This window comes from Haemorhous mexicanus, chromosome Z (assembly GCF_027477595.1).
Source record: "Haemorhous mexicanus isolate bHaeMex1 chromosome Z, bHaeMex1.pri, whole genome shotgun sequence".
Taxonomy (NCBI): domain Eukaryota; kingdom Metazoa; phylum Chordata; class Aves; order Passeriformes; family Fringillidae; genus Haemorhous; species Haemorhous mexicanus.
Genome location: NC_082381.1, coordinates 21,263,789 through 21,283,448, shown reverse-complemented (window position 1 = coordinate 21,283,448; position 19,660 = coordinate 21,263,789). Strand labels below are relative to the sequence as shown.

The 19,660-nt window shown below is 51.5% G+C and overlaps 1 protein-coding gene across 1 annotated transcript; it reads left to right on the top strand.

Annotated features, from left to right (window-relative positions):
- Positions 1-12,925: 12,925 nt before the first annotated feature.
- On the top strand, positions 12,926-19,259 carry LOC132322444 (serine/threonine-protein kinase PAK 3-like). Its single transcript, XM_059836936.1, has 12 exons — positions 12,926-13,004; positions 13,947-13,984; positions 14,422-14,544; positions 15,502-15,646; positions 16,308-16,371; positions 16,995-17,043; positions 17,356-17,468; positions 17,723-17,840; positions 18,102-18,201; positions 18,483-18,679; positions 18,776-18,913; positions 19,158-19,259. The coding sequence occupies exons 1-12, from the start codon at positions 12,926-12,928 to the stop codon at positions 19,257-19,259; spliced, it is 1,266 nt and encodes a 421-aa protein (XP_059692919.1).
- Positions 19,260-19,660: the final 401 nt, after the last annotated feature.

Here is a 19,660-nt window from a genome sequence, read left to right as displayed (position 1 = left end):
TTGGCCAAGGCAGCTGTGCCGGCAGGGCCCGGCAGCTGTGCCGCCTGTGCCGGGCTGCCGGGGCTGCGGGACGGTCCCGCCGCGGCTGCGCTCACCACAGCCTGGCCCGGCCGCCTGCTTTTTCTTTCTAACCCTCCTGGGGAGGCTCTGAGATTTCCTCTCCCCTGAGGGAAGTGCAGCTACTGCCAAGGGAAACGTCCCCGTACTCACTCAGTGTTCCCTTTGCTTGCCAGATGTCCCATCTGCTGTCCCTGTCCAGGAGAGCTGCTCTGCACGGCAGGAGGAGACCGAGGGAGAGGCTTTGAAGATGGGGCAGCTGGGACCCCTCTGCTTCGTGTGCTCTTTAAAGGTACACGGACTTGCACACAGACATTGATAATTACATAGTAATAATTGTATATTTATAGATAGTTGTGGTTTGTATATCATTTTTATATATATATAAGGTATATAAGGTATATAATCTCTAATATTTAATCTATATTTACATCTAGATTGTTATAGCTATATATGTAATTTTTTTATATGTGCATATATGTATGTATTTCATTCTTTTTAAAGATGTATAGAGGGTATAGTTGCATAACTCTATCTAGTGAATTCTTACTTTAAGGCTATTTAGAGACGGAATGCTTATTTTTGTATTTCTATACGGGGTCTACATTTGTAGTAATATGTAATAAATTAAGTTGTTAAACGCCTAATTGATCTTTGTGTATAGTGAGTTGTGTATAGTAGAGGCTAGCAATAAATCAAGTTTGGTTAAGTGAACTTGGTATTGGTAGATTTTTACATAGACTGGTTGTAATATTCAAATAAATTGCTGGTTTTACCTTAAATTGAGATCTCTTGAGTTCTGTATTGTCAGCATGGGTGTAGCAATTTGTAATAAATGACATTTTTCAACTGAAATTGATTCTGGTGGATTTGTGGATCAGCAGTGCGGCTGTGGCAACCTGCAGGAAATGCCATTTGTCAGCTGCGATGGCTGTTGTGTGATGTGTGCTACCCAAAGCCATGAGCAGATGGAAATGCTGGAGGATTTTGGCCATGGAAATCTCTGGCCATGGCCAGCACATGCCCCACCTGCACTCAGGCTGGGCAAGGGAAGGGCAGATTTGGGCTGGCAGCAGAGCCACGCCTTGGCTCAGAACTCGCTGCAGAGGCCTGCTGAGAAAACTCCGGGACTCTACTGTGCGCTCAACTCCTGCTCTGTAGATATGCAGGGAATTCAGTCCATGTTTGGTTCTTTTCATACAGATACACACAGAGATATGTAGGCAGCACTTAGAAACCTGTAACATACTCAATTGTGGCAGCTGAAATGGACATTTCTCTGTTTAGATATAGGGTCAGCAGAGTTGTGATTCTGTAGCCACCTTGTAACAGGCAGTGGTCACTGTATCTAAGCAGTTCAGTTCTAGCAATCTGTAATGTATTCCCTTTTAAACAGACATTGGCTTTGGGGCATTTCTCATTTCCATGATGAGTAACCACGTGTCCTGGTTTGGGACAAATTTGGAGGAAAACCTCCAAAAGAGGGCCCCTCCAGAAAGCAAGGCCACACGGGCCCTCCCCCGAACCAGTTTGGGAAAGATTCCTCGGAGAGTAGTGGAAAGAACCTGTTTACTTAACAGACCAAGCACGCCCCAGCACACAAAATGAACAATACTGGACGACACCACTCTTTCACCACTCTGAAAAATGATGACAAATTCAGAAAGTCTCTCTTGCGGCTGCTTGCTCTGTTATCAGTCCCTCCAGCGCTGCTGTAGCTGCTGCAGCCGCCGGGGGCAAACTCTCGGTGTTTCCCAGGTCCCAGTCCGGAGCAGGTTTGAGTAGGTCCAAAAAGTGGAAAGGAGAAACAGTCCAGGAAAAATTTGGACTGCTTAGCTAAACTAATGAATGAGAAGCAAAAAGCAAGAGCAAAGCAGAAGCAAAGCAGAAGCAAGAGCAAGAGCAAAGCGAAAAGCCAAGCAAAAAGCAAAAACCGCACTATGTACTGCCCCGTCTGTGTGTCCCGCCAGCCATGGGGGAGCGGCTGATAGCAAAACCAAAGCTCAACATTCACTCTTCAGAGCCAGTCTTGAAGGTACAGAACACGATATCCAGCATAAACAGAACACACAAATGGGGATACAAGCATCATAACGTCACCCTTGCACACGGGGACACGCAGGGCCCTGCTGCCGTTCTCTTCCGTGCTGTGTTCTGTGCACGGGCAAAGAGGAACAAGGGCAGCTCATGCTGCAAAGGTCCCTGTCCTGCTGGTTCAGTTGCACAGCACCATGGAGTTGAGGGTCGTGCTGAGCACGCTGAAGGTAAGAAGGACCCTGGGTTTTGGAAGAGCCAGCTTGAGTATGCTCTGAAGCCAGCTTTGAGGGATTCCCTGGCAAGCATCTGTGGAGGGCAGAGGAGCTTGCAATGCTGGAAGATTTTTACAAAGAGCTTCCTGAAATCACAGCAATGCTCCATCCATGCACAGGGACAGCAAGAGGGCAGAACCAGAGACCATCATGGTCTAACAGTGAGGCTTGGGTTTGCCTAAAAGCAGCAGCAGCACCAGGGGAGTGGCTGAGACTCAGAGGCGCGACCGTCCCAGTGGCCACCGTGCTGTCCGGCAGTGCCTGCAGGCTCGGTGCGGTTCTGGCAGCTCTGGTCTCCCCGCAAGTGAGGAATCGCAGCCACTGCCTCAGGCCCAGTCAGAAACCAAACCAAGTGAGAGCAGAGGGAGGGGACCCTTCCAATCTCTCTTGGGCATGGCTGCGAAAGAGCCGCTGCATCTTCCTGCCCTTCTCTTTGGTCTGTGCCAGGCCCAAAGCCGGCCAGCTTGTCCTCTCCTTTGCCAAGCGCCTTCTGGGCGGGCAGGAGAAGTGCTGCATGCACGGTGGAGCGTCCCGCAAGGGGCTCAAGAGAGCCTCCTGTGGGAACAGGGCTCTGCTCCCTGGCTGGCAACAGCCTGGCTTGGCTGCCCTGAGCGAGAGGCAGGAGCTCAGGAACGTGCAGAGGCAGCGGGCAGCTCGCCTTCGGAGGGGCCCGGGGCTACACGCCCCAAGCCACGCGTGGAAACAGACTGGACGGAAGGAAGATGAGCTCGAGCTGGAGAGCCTGTGCTGCAAGGAGCACAAGCAATTCAGCCTTGCCAGGGTTTCTTAAGGGTGTCTTGGTGTTCCCCAGGACATGTAGGCATTTGGGGAAATGCCCTTGGAAGGGCGGGGCTTGATTCCCAAGGAAACTGCTTCCCTAGGAGCCCCCAGACAGGTAGGTGCAGCTGCCTCCCTTTGACTCCCTGTGTTTCCTTTAGTCCTTGAGGCCCCTTGCCCTTGGCAGAGGGGCAGGGGAAGGATGGCAAGAGCAGCTTTGGCATCCGCCTGGGCCTGCAGAGACCAAAGCAAGCATCTGCAGCAGGGATTGTTCCCCACCTTTGAGCACAGGCCTGAGCCGGATCCTTTCTGTCCAGCCAAGAGACCCAAAGCTCTCTTGGGGATCTGGGAATTCAAAGGGCTTTATGCATGCATGAATGCCGTCTGCCCTGTCTGCTCTGTTTTAACTCTTGGTAAGATGCATTTGCCTCTTGCTTGCTGGATTGCTGCTGCCGCCACAACACAGAGGAGAAGAACGAGCATGGGAAGGGAACTGCCTGCTGGTGTCCCCGCACTCCTTAGGCTCTGGTCCTGCACTCTTCCATGCTGTCTGTCCTGTGGTGCTGGTGCTCGCTCACTCGCTTGGTTTCACTTGTTTCCTCTGCACAGCTTGGCCTCGGAATGTTTGCTGGGAGCCTGTCTGTCCTACATTCCTATCCGCAGGAAGGCAGCAAGCCGGTGGCAAGGATTTAAGCTGGGCTGCAGCAGAACTGGACCCTGCAGGCGCTGAGAGCTCTCAGCCTGAGCAGGCCACCTACAGGACCGAATGCTAAAGAGGCAGAAGTAGCCAGGGGATACTTTGTTTCAGCCGGAGTGACAATAAAACTCTCAAGAATGCCGAGTGTTGTAAGACTCCCTTCCTTGCCTTGCTCTAGCTAAGTGGCCAGGCCCCTTTCAGAAGCCCAAAGAACGTCCTGAGCCAAGCAGCTTTGCTTGCCTGAACTGGGGAAAGCAAGTGCAGGAAGAGTGGAGAGGAGATGCCTGCGCCTGAGGAGGCCCCTGTGCCCCGCCAGCTGAGAGGTGGTGTAGCCATGACATTTTCTGAAAAATCCCTTTGCCAGGATTTTTCTCCTGAGAGGCTTAGAGGTCTTAGGAAGAAAATGTAAGCAATAACGATCTGCTGCTGTGGAATGCAACAGGTGGCATCTTTGATTGGTCTCATGAGGTTGTTTCTAATTAATCACAGTCAATGGCAGTCCAGCTGTCTCAAGACAGGTGGTACAGTGTAATTGATTTAAAGGATGCTTTCTGGACGGGTCCTCTGGATGAAGGCAGTGGCGATTATTTCGCATTTCAATGGCAAGATCAGGAGACGAATAGGAAGCAGCAGCTCAGGTGGACTTCGTTGCCTCAGGGCTTCGTGGATTCTCCAAATTTATTTGGGCAGGCACTTGAGCAGATTTTGAGTGAGTTTGTACCCACGGAAGGAACAAAGCTTCTACAATATGTAGATGACTTGCTGATCGCAGGGAAAGGGGAAGAGGAGGTAAGGACAAACACAATTGGGCTTTTGAATTTTTTGGGAGAAAACGGATTAAAGGTTTCAAAATCAAAATTGCAGTTCATGGAACCGGAGGTCAGATATCTGGGACATTGGTTAAGAGAGGGAAAAAAGAAATTGGATCCAGAAAGGGTGGCAGGGATTATTGCCTTACCACCCCCGCAGACAAAAAGGGAGGTCCAGCAGCTTTTGGGATTGTTGGGGTACTGTCGGCAGTGGATCGAAAGTTATAGTGACAAGGTGAAGTTTCTCTATGAGAAGCTCACCACAGACAGGATCAAATGGACACAAAAGGATGAAGAAGAGTTTAAGGGGGTTAAGGAAGCGCTCATGGCAGCACCAGTGTTGAGCCTCCCTGATGTCAGGAAACCTTTTCAGTTGTTTGTGGACACTAGCAATCACACAGCACATGGGGTGCTGACGCAAGACTGGGCGGGGATCAGGAAGCCTGTAGGGTACTTTTCCTGGCTTTTGGACCCGGGCAGCAGAGGCTGGCCCACGTGTTTACAGGCGATTGTAGCGGTGGCTTTGCTAGTGGAGGAAGCGAAAAAGGTGACTTTTTGGAGCACTTTTGGTAGTATTTGCTCCGCACAATGTGCGGGGCATACCACAACAAAAAGCAGACAAGTGGCTCATGGATGCAAGGTTGCTGAAGTATGAGGCCATTTTGATTCATTCACAGGATTTGGAATTGAGAACAACGACTGCACAGAACCCTGCACAGTTTCTGTTTGGGGAAGTGGCAGAGAAACTAGTTCATGATTGCGTGGAAACAGTCAAGCTGCAGACCAAGATCAGGGAGGATTTAGAAGAAGAAGAACTAGATGAAGGGGAAAAGTAGTTTGTGGATGGGTCAAGCAGAGTGGTTGAAGGGAAAAGAAAATCAGGATATGTGGTTGTGAACGGGCTGACAGGGAAAGTGATAGAGGCAGGTCCCCTGAATGCAAGCTGGTCTGCACAGGCATGCAAATTGTATGCAGTTCTGAGGGCATTGAAAAGACTGAAAGGGAGAAAGGGAACCATTTTCACCCATTCGAGGTATGCCTTTGGGGTGGTTCATACATTTGGAAAGATTTGGGAAGAGAGGGGGCTGATCAATACAAGGGGAAAAGAACTAATGTATGGGGAATTGATCCGACAAATTCTGGAAGCACTGAGAGGGCCAGAAGGAATTGCGGTGGTCCATGTGAAAGGGCATCAGACAAGAATTCAGTTTCGAACCAGAGGGAACAATCTGGCGGATCAGGAGGCCAAAACTGTGGCACTTATGGTGGTAAGTACCGCAGAGCTTGAAAGAGAAGAAACCCCTGAGGACTCCACTCAGCCCTCCTCAAAGGAAATTAAATGCCATGAAAAGATTGGAGGTGAATTGAAAGAAGGTAAGTGGAGGTTACCTGATGGGAGGGAATTAGTTTCCAGAGGATTTGCTCAGAGGATTCTGCGAAGTTTGCACCAGAAAACACACTGGGGGGCACAGGCTCTGGCAGAGCAATTTCTAAAATTTTTTAGGTGCAAGAGAATTCATGAATTGGCGAGACAGGAGGTACAAGGGTGTTTGATTTGTCAAAAGATAAACAAATCAAGAGCCAGGAAGGCTGCCCTGGGGATTCGCCCCATTGCGTACTGGCCATTTGAAAGATTTCAAGTTGATTTTACTGAATTGCCAAAAGTGGGAAGGTTCAAATTTGTATTAGTGACTGTGGATAAATCGACTCATTGGGTAGAAGCCTTTCCCAGCTCTTGAGCAACAGCCCAGACGGTGGCCAGAAAATTACTGGAGGAGATTGTACCCCAATATGGGGTAGTGAATTACATTGATTCGGATCAGGGAACACATTTTACATCAAAGGTTATTAAGCAAATGGCTGATGCTTTGGGCATTCGGTGGGAGTACCACACTCCGTGACACCCCCAGAGTTCAGGACAAGTGGAAAGAATGAATCAAACTTTGAAGGCAAAGTTATCAAAATTGATTTTGGAAACAAAGATGTCCTGGTTGAAGTGTCTGCCCTTGGCTTTGCTTAATATCCGAACCATGCCTCATTCAGAGACAGGGCTCTCACCATTTGAAATGCTGTATGGGATGCCATACAAGCATGGAATGCCGGTGGGACACCCCAGATTTGAGGATGGTCAGATCCAACCATACCTGGTTGCAATCAACAGAACCTTACAGGAACATTGAAAACAGGGAATCGTGACACAGAGTGCTCCTCTGGGGATCACTATTCACAAAATTCAGCCTGGGGACCAGGTGTTTGTGAAAGTGTGGAAAGAGGCATCGCTCTCTCCTCACTGGGAAGGTCCTTTTCTTGTGCTCCTGACAACAGACACGGCCATTCGGACAGCAGAGAAAGGGCTGGACACACGCGTCTAGGGTGAAGAAATCCAAGCAGCAGGAGGAAGCACCTGACTGGAGGGTCACTTCTTCCCACGGCGACTTGAAAATCTGGCTCCAACGTCCTCATAAATGACAAACAATGAGCGGATCAGTTGTATACTGTCAGATCATGTGTGCTATCCATTCGTGCACTTTAAGTGGGAATATTGTCAAGGGGTTTTTGTGATCCATTGCAGAAGGGGGCAGAGGCCGAAAGGACTGTGCACTCAGTGTTTGGAGGAAGAACTCGAATTGACTGACCGTATCCTGACCTTAGCCACAGGTCTGCGTATCATTGAATTCGATTCTCAGGAGTGGTTTTGTATTTTTCAAAACGGGGTGCGTGGGAAGCTTAGGTCCCAAGCAGAAATTCTAGATGTGGGGTGCCGGAAATCCATCAAAGTCCCTTGCAGTTCCGATGCAGTCAGGGTGTCTCGGTAGGGCGCATTTAAGAGGCGGTATGCGGCTAGGTCTGAGGGCATCTTCCCTGAAGAGTACTCCTGCTGCCGCAAAGATGGTCTTCCTCGCCGCTGGTGGCACCACAGGGGGCGGAGGCAAAGGCAGAGGAGTACGCCTAGTGGGAATCCTGATTGGCCTGAGCCTAGTCATGTGCGGGATGCAGAGACTGAGCACTGAGGTCCCCAGGAACAACGGAAGCTCCGTGGTCGAGTGTGGAAATTGCACTCCAGTGGTCCCAGTCGCTGGGGACGGGGGATCCTCAACATCCCAAGCCCCGGAGGAATGCCCGAACGGAACTAGCAGGTACTCTTGGAAAAATGGTACTCGGGTGAAATTGTGTGAATTGGAAAGCGGGACTTGGTGCATCAATCCCGAGGCAGGGTTAAGGAACAGGCAGTCAATCACGGGTTCCAGAGGAAAAAACGTGATGCAGAACAAATGTCAATCCCCATTTGTCACCAGTGTAACCAAACTGTGTGGGTCGGGGGAAAGACAGAATCAATTTTTATTGCATATCACCAGGTGAACCCTTTGTGCTATGATAGCACAAGGTTGGGGGTATGCACGATGAATGGGAAAATGTATTGGGTAACAACGAAGACGAAATTTGATAACAAAGTTACCGGGAAAAAGAACCCTCTCATATTGGATCTGGCACGAGCAAAGGATGATAGGGCGTGCCTGCAATATGATAGGGTGATTTGTTTTGCAAACAACAAAGATAATGAGGATCCTGGAGGGAAAATGAAAGAAATGATACAAGAAATAAGAAAAAGGGAGTCAGAACTGAGGAAGCAGAGGATTGAACAGGAAAGGTTGAAAACACTGAGTGAACTGTATGAGGCCTTGGAAAAACAATATTCTGATGGGGAATTACCTTCCCCGGACAAGAACTTATTCATTGATCTGATTCAAGAAATAGCAACAGAATTGGGTTTATCAAACTGCTGGATTTGTGGGGGGCTGAAATCTGCTGAGAAATGGTCATGGAAAGGGGAAGGTTTGACTCCTGAGCAACTTCTGAAATGGGATAGCCTGAGGGTCTCAAAATTGATACAGAGGCCTGAGGGGTGGGTTTTGGACCAAAGAGTGATTAGCTCAATTTGTGTCAGCCGGGAAGGGAGAGAATACACTGAAATGGTAGGATACACTCCCTGTGTGTCTACTTTGGTGGTGAATTCTGATTCAAAAAGAAAGGTATGGCTCCCTGCCCCTCCCTTGGGGTATTGGAGTCTGAAAAATGATACAAATTGTGAGTGGGACAAGAGAACAGGATTATGCTGGGTCCAAAGTCTAGGAGCCTACCCTTTCCAATCCTTGGAAAGTGTAAGAGAATTCTGGGGAGACCCAGGGAAGATAGACATTAAATGGAAAGCACTGGATGGGATTTATTGGATCTGTGGAAAGGAGGGATACAGCGAATTACCCCCGAGGTGGAAAGGGTCTTGCACTCTGGGTATGATCAGGCCAGTTTTCTTCACTCTCCCGAGGACGAAAAGCAATCTGTTAGGGGCTCCGTTGTATGAGACCTTGAAAAGGGAGAGGAGGAGTCTGAAGAAGATGATACCAGTGATAAGTGGGGGGCAAGCCTGGGGGGAAGAGGAGTGGCCAGTGGCAAGAATAATCGATTATTATGGGCCGGCCATGTGGGCACAGGACGGAAGCTATGGATATAGGACCCCAATCTACCTACTGAACAGGCTGATCAGATTGCAAGCAGTTATGGAACTTGGATCGAATCACACCTCAGAAGCCCTGGACTTACTAAGTCGGCAGCACACTCAGGTGAGAGCCTTTGTGTACCAAAATCGAATAGCATTAGACTATTTGTTGGCCAAAGAGGGAGGGGTGTGTGGGAAATTCAATGAATTGGAATGATGCATTGAGATTGATGATTATGGGGAAACCATAAGAGGTTTGGCGGCCGAAATTAAAAAGGTGGCCCATGTCCCCATCCAAAAATGGAATTCGATTTTGCAGTCCTCTTGGTGGGACAATTTATTTGATGGAGCATGGTGGAACAAAGTAATATCTCTTGTTCTCTGTTCAGTAGCCAGGATCCTATTCCTACCTTGTCTGATTCCATGTTTTATCAGACTGATCTACTCAGTAGTCAGGGGAATGCAGATTGCAATAGTCCCCCATAGACTCGGAGGGAGCTTCCGGAGGTGATGCATCTAAGATTGTGAGGCTCGGGGAGAGAAGGTATGCCAGCAATGCTGCAGAAGCATTTGCAAGGTTTGAAAGACAATCCAAACAAGAAAGAAGTAGTATAGTATATCAGTCATCCCACAAGATGAATACCGAATAGCGTAAGGAGTACTCCACTTGTGAGGAACCCTCAATGGTGGTGGGTAAAAATAAAAAATAAATAATGTACAAGCATGAATGAAATGGGTAAAATAAATGGAGAGGGATTGTAGTATATGTTGTAGATAATACATGCTTTGGAGATTGTATAAAAATTATAAAGATCCAACCATGCATCTGACCCCCATGGCCAGAAGCAGGGCTTTTCATTTCCAAAAGATTTCCTGGACTCAGCCAGATAAAATCATGACCATTAATGAGTGAATGAGTCTTTCCTGGGTTATCAGCGACCATTTCCAAACAATGTACAGAACATTCACCGAACAACACCTGGGAGAGATTACATCGAAAAACAGGAAACATCTTGGCTACAGCTGAAAGGAAGACCATTTCAAGGAGCCCAGACAGCCATCCAAGCCTATGGACTGACTTTTGTACAGGACTGCATCTGTTTAGTTCCCATTATACATATGTAGGAACATACAGAAATCTTAGGTCATTTCTGATCCAGGTAGAATAAACTGTATATAAGCTGGCTACCTGGAGCAGTTGGTGTGACACTCTGGGGAGACGCTGACACTACCTTAGCTCGACCTAAGTTCACCCAGCATCAAAGTCCGGGGTTGAAACTGTCTTGGCTGTGGTGGTTTATTAATATTTTATTTTTTGGTTGTAGATCTAATAAATTTTAAAAATATTTTTAAAAATTGGCTGCCGACTTGATGATTTATAACACTTGCAAGGCTTCTGATGAAATCCTTGCTTCTATTCCTTTAGTATATTTTTACTATATATTTTTTATAGAAGATGTATCATAAAAGAATAAATCAGCATTCTGAAACATGGAGTCAAGATTCTCTGTCTTCCATCATCCTGGGAGCCCGCTGAACACCAGCACAAGGAGGGAAAAAGGGGATGGATCATCCCCTTTAGGGAGAGCTTCAGCCACGCCCTGAGTTTTAAGACGAGCTTAGCCATAGATAAGAAATGTAATGTTGTGAGGTTTTCTTGGCAAGGCTTTATTTAGTTAGGATTATGGAGCATAGAAAGCTTCCTTCATGATGCGCTGCTTGGATAAAAGAAGAGTATTGCTGATGTGGGGAAGCTCAGAACTCTCCTGGAAGGAGAAAGGAATGGATGGTCATAAGAAGAATGAAGCTACCAAAAGAGAAGCTGGGTTACAGCAGATGTGCTGTGAGCTGTCAGCCTGAACTGGTCACCTGGAGGACAGAATGATGGAGATGTTGACGATGGGGAAGTAAGCAAAAGATTCTCTGTTCCAGCCCTTGGTTTCAGCAGGACTGGCAATAGAAACTCGAAAGGCTGCAGAGGCCTGGAAGGTTCCCTCCCGCGTCACGCTGTGCCTAAGCTGCCCGGTGCCTTGGAAGCCGTGCGCTCCGGGCGCGCTGTCCCGGCTTTGATGGCTTTGCTTGTGAGCGCCCAAGGCTCTCCCCCTTCACAGAGGGTCCCTGCCCCTGCCCCACAGACCCCCTGACAGCTGCCCCACAGCACCCCTCCTGCCTGGCACAGATGGTATTCCCGTGTGCCCTGCTGTCCCTCAGGGCCAGCCGCAGCTCACAGCGGGGCAGGAGGAGGGGCCAGGCCCTGCTTGTCCCCCCTTGCTGGCAACCACTTGGTATTGAAAAGCAAAGGAGGGCTGAAATGGCCCATCTTCCTAACAGTGCCCTCTCCTTAACCTTTGGGGCACCAAAGCGCTCTGCTCAAGGTGCTCTGAGACACTGAGACATCATGCTTCCTTCTCTAAGCCCTCCAATTGGCTGGGGAAGGTCAGCTGACTTGGAAACAGGGAAAATGAGATGCTTTCAAATGGAGGGAACTCTTCTGGGCAACAACTGCAGTGTTTCAGCAAGAGAATTCCAAGGTAGTTCTGGGCCATTCAACTGGTGCATTGATTTTCAAATGCCACCCTCAGCATTCCAAGTGTGAAGAGCCCAGGGTAAAGCTCCGTTCAAGGCACTGAGCTGTCTGTTATCAGAGGACACGTCTGTGCTGGGTCCCCAGGAAAGCAAGCTTAGCCATGGAGTGGGATTCCACGGGTGAACAGAGCTGATTTGCAGAGCAGCTGGGAGCACTTTTTTCCCCCTCCCACCCAGTATTTTCTTCCACTTTCAAGATGCCTCCTGGGTCTGCCTCAAGATTTTGAGAGAGAAGGGAATGACCGCAGCTCATTTGTACTGGGATGTGGCTGCCCAAATCTCGGCAAGGAATCTCACAGGGAGCACGGAGCTTGGGCAAACATCCGTCACCCTGCGGCTTTGGACTGTTCCAAAGGGGCCTCCTTAGGGCTCGACATCTGCAGGCCATTGCAGAGCAGTGAGCTGCAGGCTGCTGCCAGAGCTCCAACACAACACAGGTGTGGCACAAACCACGGCACAGCTCTTCCGGATGTTCTGAGACTTTCAGTTGCCAGAGAAACAGCAAGCAGGACGAGAGGAGCTTTGCGTCAAGAGCTAAGCCAGCGTCTCCCTGCCGCAAAGGGAGGCCGGCCTCCAAAGCGAGTCAGAGCGGAGGTCAGCATGCACCCACGTGCTCAAGAAGCCACTGCAGCCTACAATGCTCCTGGACGTTTATTCTCTTGGCTTCTTTTGCCCCCTTCTTTTGTCATTGAAGAAGGGAGGCTTTTCAGAAGCAACTAAGATGCCACCTAGAAGAAGCACACTTGCTTTTAGTCAAAGCTTTGGGAACCAAAGTCAAGTTTTCTTGGATTCCTTGGATGCTAGGAGGGCTGGCTCATTGTTCTGGCCTCCCCTGGGATGCCGTGAGCAATGCCTTATGGAGCGTGAGGTCATTTTCTGCTGCTTTAGGACTGAGGAGAACTTGCCAGGCCTTTCTTTCGCATCAGCTCTGCAGAGGGGTTGGCTGGCTGGGCACAACAAAGGCAGGGCAGCTGCCATTGTGAGGTCAAGGGAGCGGTGCCACGTCACAGTGCCGTCAGCACAGCGTTGTCCCGGTGTGCACAAGGCCTGCTTGTCCAGAGCAGCTCTTGCGCTCGCTCCCTGCAGGAGGATCCTTGTGATCAAGGCGTTCTCAGCAGACGGCCTGCACCCCGAGAGGAGCCTTGCTTTTCCCTTGGGTGGCATTCAGCGTGCAAACCCGCACAGCGCTGCCAAAATGATCGGGCAAGTCTGTGCCGCGGTTTGCACTGTCTTTTCTCTTGCCTATTCTGCCTACTACGTGACCCAGCTGACTCGTAAGTAAAGGTTCATCCTGGGGCTGGCATCACCTGCCCTTTGCTTGGCTCTGCTCTTAATGCGGCAGTAGTGACCCAGTTGATTTAGGAACAAAATGGCCATGAAGATGCCACCCCTTTGGTCAAGCTCCTGCCAGCAGCAGCAGCTGGAAAGGGGCTATCTGTACTGGGCGGCAGGCACGGAGGATTTGCAGCGTAACCTGCAGCGGTTGCCCTCCCTCGCCGGGAGAGTGCGTGGCTGTGGAGTCTGTCATTTCCTCGGCTTGCTGCTTCAAGCAAGACAAGCTGCAAATTGCAGACTCTGAGGAGAGATCCTCAGAAGCACTTCTACCAACTCTGCGGTTCTCTCCGGGAGTGAAGGAAAGCAGTGTTTGCCCCAAATTCTGCCTCCTGGAGGCCTTGGCTGTGTTACTCGACCCTTTTCTGGTGTGCCATGGCTTGTGATTCCCTCGGCCATGCAGCACAAACTGCAATGCAGTTCGGCTTTGCTGCTGAAGCCGGGAGCAGTTCCTGGGCTGCTTCAGCAGAGAGCTGCCAGAGCAAAGGGGGCCCTTTGTGGAAACTTTCCTGGGCTATCCTCTTCTGCCAATTGATGGGAATTAGTGCATGCCATTGAAAAGAATCTCGAGGTAAAATGCAGGAAAGAGAGGAGGAAAATGCTGCTTGAGCTGCTGGGCACAAGGGAAGCTGAGACTGTTCAGGGACAAGGGACATTTCCATGGCTGTGTTTCTATTTCTCTCCTGGCAAGAGAGGCCCAAATGCAGACAGAGCCTACCCGAGCGTCCTTCTTTTCCTCTTGCTTGCTGTGGGAAAGAGCTGTTCTCCTGGAGGCATGCTGGGAAAGGCAAATGCTCTCTGTTGGGACTGACTGGTGCTGTGGCAGTCGCAGGCACAGGCACTTTTCTAAGGGCCTCTGGTTCCTTTTCCCTCGCTGGCTGCAGGTCACCTGACACGCGGATGGAGACGAGCCTGTCCTTTGGTGAGTGGCAAAGGAAGCTGGGACCTTGCTGGCGTGTGAGAATTGTGTGGCAATTCTGCCAGCTTGGCCTTTGGCAGGAGAGCGCAGTGGAGTGCCAGCGTGGGAGGCTGAAAGAAAGGCCAAGTGCCTGCTGGCATCAGCAGTAGCAAAGGGAGCACTGGCTGTTTGCTGATTTTCCAAGGAAAGAGAAGCCTTTCAAGAGATGAAAGGCAAGTGGGCCAGCTCCAAGGTGTCTTGCTGCTTCTAGGCAGCAGGGAAGTTCAAATGCACAGCAAGATGGAGTAGCACCTGATTCAGCCATCTTCCTGGGCTTTTCATGACTCAGAGTCCCACTTGCATCAAAGTGTATGGTTTGCCCTTCCCTTTCCCAGCTCAGCAGAAAGCAGCTCCTCAGGGACTGGCTCTTGCCTGTCTCTCTCACTTGTGTCTGTCTGCAGGGCTCAACAGCAGGGTCAGCGGCTCCTCTGGCTCCCTCTGTTACTGAGGAAGAGGCTGAAGAGGAGCAAAGGAACATCAAGCCTCCAGCTGTTGTCCCTCCACAGCCTGAACGTGCAGAGCCAGTAAGTGGCAGCTGAGCTTGGCACTGCCTTTGGTGCAGGGCCAAGCTTCAAGGCTTGGATGGAGCAGCCCTCGTTGCTGGCGGCTGAAGATGCTGGGGGCTGCGTGCCTGCAGCGTAGTGCCGCTTCGGGCAAGCCAGGGAGGCCTGGCCAACGGCTTCTGAGCTTTGACCTTCAAGCATCACTTTGCTGGGATGCCGAGAGGGCCTGAGAATGTCTCTTGGCATCAGAGAAGAGGCATTCCATTCTTCCCAGGGCAGAAGTCAGCTCCTTGTGCCCATTGTCAGTGCAGGCTGCCCGTGGTCAGCGGGCAGAGCGGCCCAAAGCCGCAGCTGACAGCCTTGCGGGGTATTTGGGAGCCAGCGGCCCCTGGAGGGCACCTGCCCTCTCCACAGACTAATTAGCTGCACGCACAATGTAGGCTGCGCTGGGCTTCCACGCGGTCAGAGCGGAGTTTGGAGAGGAGATTCCTTGTCAGCTCTGCATTGTAAAGGGCGGGTGCGTCTGGCCAGGGCTGGAAGGCGGCTCCGAAGGGCCGCTCCCTTAAGCCTGACATAGAGAGGGGAAATCCATGAAAGAGATCAGAGAAGGGACATGCTCCGGGTTTCTGAGCAGACAGATGCATGCCAACTCCGGGGCGGTTTCATTGCCCGGGAAAACACAGGAGGAGGAAAGCAGCAAGGCTCAGGGGCCATGCTCTGGTCTCTTTCTGGATCTTCACAGCCCCATCTCTACCTTGTTGCCAGTCTCTGTCAGAAAAGCTGAAAAATGGGGCATGGAAGCGGCCATGAGGGGCTGGATCAAAATAGCCTTTGTGCTTTTCCCATTGCCTTGGAGAAGGGAACACGGGAAAGGGCCCAATGGCTGACGGAATCTTCCGAAGGCCTAGCTTGTGCCCTGCGTTCCGCGGGGCCTCTGGGCCAGCCGCCCTTCTGACGGGAAATCCTTTCTTGTCCCAGCTCAACACCCGCTCTGCAATTCAGCCTGGTGCCGCCGGAGCAGCATGGCCTGCAGCAGCCAGCTCGCCCCCCGCTGCTGGCACTTCATCCAGCGGCGCAGCCCAGCAGCCCGAGACGAGAGAGGAGCAGGGCCCGAAGACACTGAGTACGTCCGGTGTATTTGTCATCTGCCAGAGCCGTGCGCTGTGTGCGTGTCTCGGTGCGGGTCGTGCCAGAAGTTCTCCCCGGTCTCAGAGGCCCTTCAGCCCCTCTGCAGAACCTGTTGTTGTGCTTGGAGGCAGCGCGGGAGCGCTCAGGGAGCTCCTGTTGCCTGTGAGGGCGGCTGGGCCTGGCTTGGCTCTGCCTGGGCTGCCTTCTGTGCCAAAGAGAAAAGCAGAGATTGTTTCTGCTGGAGCAGAAGGCTGGCACCTAGCAAGTGTGTAGGCCCCAGGGAGCTCTCTGGCCCCAGCTGTTTTCTGGCTCTCGTTCTTACTCCTCGTGCGGCTCAGACACTTTGTGCTTCCAGGAGGCCCTGGCAGTGATGGGGGGTGTGACTGCAGAGGCTGCAAAGGCCCTTGCTTACCTCTTCGGGCCCCGCTCTTAAGGGCTCATCATTTTGGCTTATCAAGCTGTACTTCAATGAAATGAAGTCCTCCTAGGAAAGGCCACCTGATGGAAGGTGGAGAAGATGGCCCTCCCACTTGCTGGTCTCAGCAGCTGGAAGCCAAGGGTCCCAGAGCTGCTGGCAGTGGCCCTGCGTTTGGGATGGTCTGGGGAGCGGCGTCTCTGCGTGCAAGTGAGCGCCCTGCCCTGCTTTTGTCTTTCAGGGAGCATTGTGAGTGTGGGCCAGCCAATGAGCAAATACACGGCCTTTGAAGAACTCGGACGAGGGTAAGTGTGTGACGTCAGCTCATTTCACAAAACGGCGGGCCAGGACTTTGGCTGGTGCAATATCAAGTGTGAAGTCAGGCAAGCTCCAGTCATGGTCAGACTCTGGCTTTACCTCCTGTCGCCTGCCAGCGCTGCTCAATCAGAGCAATCCGAAGGCCACATCAAAGACAAGTTGACGCTGGCAATGTCTATCTTGCAACACTGAGGAGCAGGAGCTGGAGCACCTCCTGCCATTGCAGCTTTATGGCCTGAAAGAGCACCTTGCCATCCAAGAAATGTCAGATTCTCCAAGACAGTGTTCTGGCCAGAATTGTTCTCAATTTCTTGACACACACATGCATGCACACCCACGCAAGAAGAGAGTTCCCCTTAGGTTTGGAAGTGACCAAACTGGGCGCGTGCCTTGGAGATTTGCAGCGGCCCTTGGTCTTCATGCTGGACCTTAGTGTTCCCTCGGACACCCTGCCCTGCATTGGCAGAGGGCTCACGGAGTGATGTGCTGAAAAAGAGAGGCCGCAGATGGCATTTTCTAAGGCGTCCAGGCAGCCTGGGCAGATCTCCGGCCTAGGCTTGCTTTCCGTGCCAGGGCTAAAGGGCTTTTTCTGCTGCTGTTTTCTTTCTAGGGGGTTTGGAGCTGTTTATAAAGCCCTTGACATCAGCAGCGGACAACAGGTAAAGTGCCAAGAGCCCCATGGCATTTTGCAGCTCTGGAGTGCTTTGCCCGCTGCTGCGAGCTCTGCCTGCAGCTTTGGCTGGCCGCTCCACGTCTGCAGCAGAGGCTGTTCCGCTGAAGTACCGTCTAGGCTCAGGGTGCAGAATGCACTTGGGATGGGCTTTGGTGCTTCTGCTGAGCTCTGCAGTCTAGAAACCAGGCACTTTGGCACAGCTGGCTGCCCCATCGCACAAGCACTCGCTCCACGTCTGCGTTTGTGATCTGGAGCAGGCTGCGTCTTCTCAAGGTAACCGTCGCCCATGTCATCTTAGGTGGCCATCAAGATCATGTCGCTTGGGGAGGAGATGTCCGAGGAGCTGGCTGCCATTGAAATCCTGGCCATGAGGGACAACAGGCATCGCAATATCGTCTCCTACTTTGACAGGTTGGCATACTGTCATGGCAATGAGCTAGTGCAAGCCAGAAGAGACAATGCCCTTTGGTCAGTGGCAGAGAACGGAGCTGGTGATGATGATTTCTCTGCTCGTCTCCAGAGGGTGGGAGGAGGTTGACCTGCTGTTCAAGAATCTCTTGCGGCACACGTAGCTTGGAGAGCACTGGCAAAAGCCTGGCTCAGGCCCTCGGGTGACTGAGCAGTGGCCATTGCTCTCTGTCCATGCCGTGGTTTTCTTCTTCCAGCTACCTGGTGGATGCAGAGCTTTGGCTGGCCATGGAGTTCATGGACGGCGGCACCTTGTTTGATGTGCTCCGGGCAGTGTACCTGGAGGAAGGACAGATAGGCGCTGTCTGTCGGGAGGTGAGGCATCCCACTTGTGCTTCCCCGGGCCTGCCCAGGACGCTGCTTGTTAGCTGGAGGTTAAGGACAGCAGAGATTTCTTGCTCTCAGCTTTCTTTTGCTGCTGCTGCTGTCACAAGACAGAGGAGAAGCACCATGATGCTGCACCCTGGCTCCCAATTCCCATGAGAAAGCAGTCCATCCCGTTGAGCTCTTTCCTTTCTGGTGGTATGAGATCAGATCCTGCACGTTAACTTTCCCTCCCTCCTTTTTCTCTCTCAGTGCCTGCAAGGACTGCATTTCCTTCATTGCCGCCAAGTCATCCACAGAGACATCAAAAGCGGCAACGTTCTTGTGGGCATGGATGGATCCGTCAAGTTGGGTGGGTATCCCTGCTTGTGTGCGGCATTTGCAGCCTGTGCTCTGGGGCTGCCTTTTGGTGAGTGCCACTCGGCCAGGAGCGCCGCTCGGCCAGCGCGTGAATGGCCGGGGTGTTTTTGAAGTGGCCGATGCCTTCTTTCCCTGGCTCCAGCCCCGTGCAAGGAGTGCTCAGCTGCTCTTTCAGCTAGATTCAGCATCTCCTTGCCAGGCTTGGAGTGGGCAATCCTTTTGGCTGCTTGGCCAGTGGTAGCTGGCTTTGACAGGCTTTGTTGTTCTCCTCAGCTGACTTTGGCCTCTGCGCTCAGCTCAGCCCTGAGCGCAGCAAGCGCAGCTCCCGCGTCGGCACTCCCAGCTGGATGGCACCGGAGGTGGTGAGAGGAGAAGCCTACGGCCCCAAAGTGGACATCTGGTCCCTGGGGATCATGGGGCTGGAAATGGTGGAAGGGGAAGCTCCTTACCAGCGGGAAGCCCGTCTCAGGGTAAGGTGCAGCTTAGAAAGAGGGCTCTGTGTGGAGAGAGCTGATGCGGCTAGCAAAGGAGCAGCTCCAGTGTCCTCTTGCATCCGTGTGCTGTAGGTTTTTGAACTGATAGAAAGGAATGGGACCCCAAAACTGCAGAACCCCAAGCACCACTCGGCTCTCCTGCGCGACTTTCTCCGCTGCTGCCTGCAGGCAGACGAGGACAGGCGCTGGTCTGCCCAGGAACTCCTGCAGGTAAGAAAAAGCAAAGGGCCAAAAAGCCCTGTCAGCTGAGGACGCCTGCATGAAGGGATGAGGAGGAGTGTGGGCCACGGGGCTGAGACGGGTGCCAGGACAGGAAGGCGCAGGAGCACATGCTGCCCTCGATGCTTGCTCTTGGTGTGTCTTTCTGGTAGCCAAGGAGTCCTGCTTGAGCCCATGAGGATGTGATCCTGGAAAGTAAGGCTTCCTTTCTTTGTTTTCTTTTTCCTCTGGGCAGCATCCCTTTGTGACCTCAGGCCATCCTGCCTCCAGCCTGGCTGCTCTGATCACCTCAGCCAAGCAAGTGCAGGAAGATTGGAGAGGAGACGCCTGCGCCTGAGGAGGCCCTTGTGCGCCGCCAGCGGAGAGGAGGGAGAAGGGGATGTGTCATCATCAAGCAGAGTTTCAGCCATGCCCTGAGTTTTAAGAGGAGCTGGGCTGTAGATAGGAAATCAAAGGCTTTTGTAATTTGCTAGTTTAGGTGATAATTTAGCTTAGCTTAGGTTAGTTTAGGTGTAAGTTAGGTTTCATTGAAAGCTCTGTTGGATTTTTTTCAAAAATAAAATTTTTCATTTTAGGTAAAATTTTCAAAAATTTAGGACACATAGGGAGCGACTTGGTAGGACTATAGAAGGTAGCTTAGACAATCAAGGATTGATTAGCTTAGAGGAGAATATTGTTAATTTAGACAAGCTCTGAAGTATCTTTGAAGTAGAAATGAAAGAATTGTCATTATAAAAT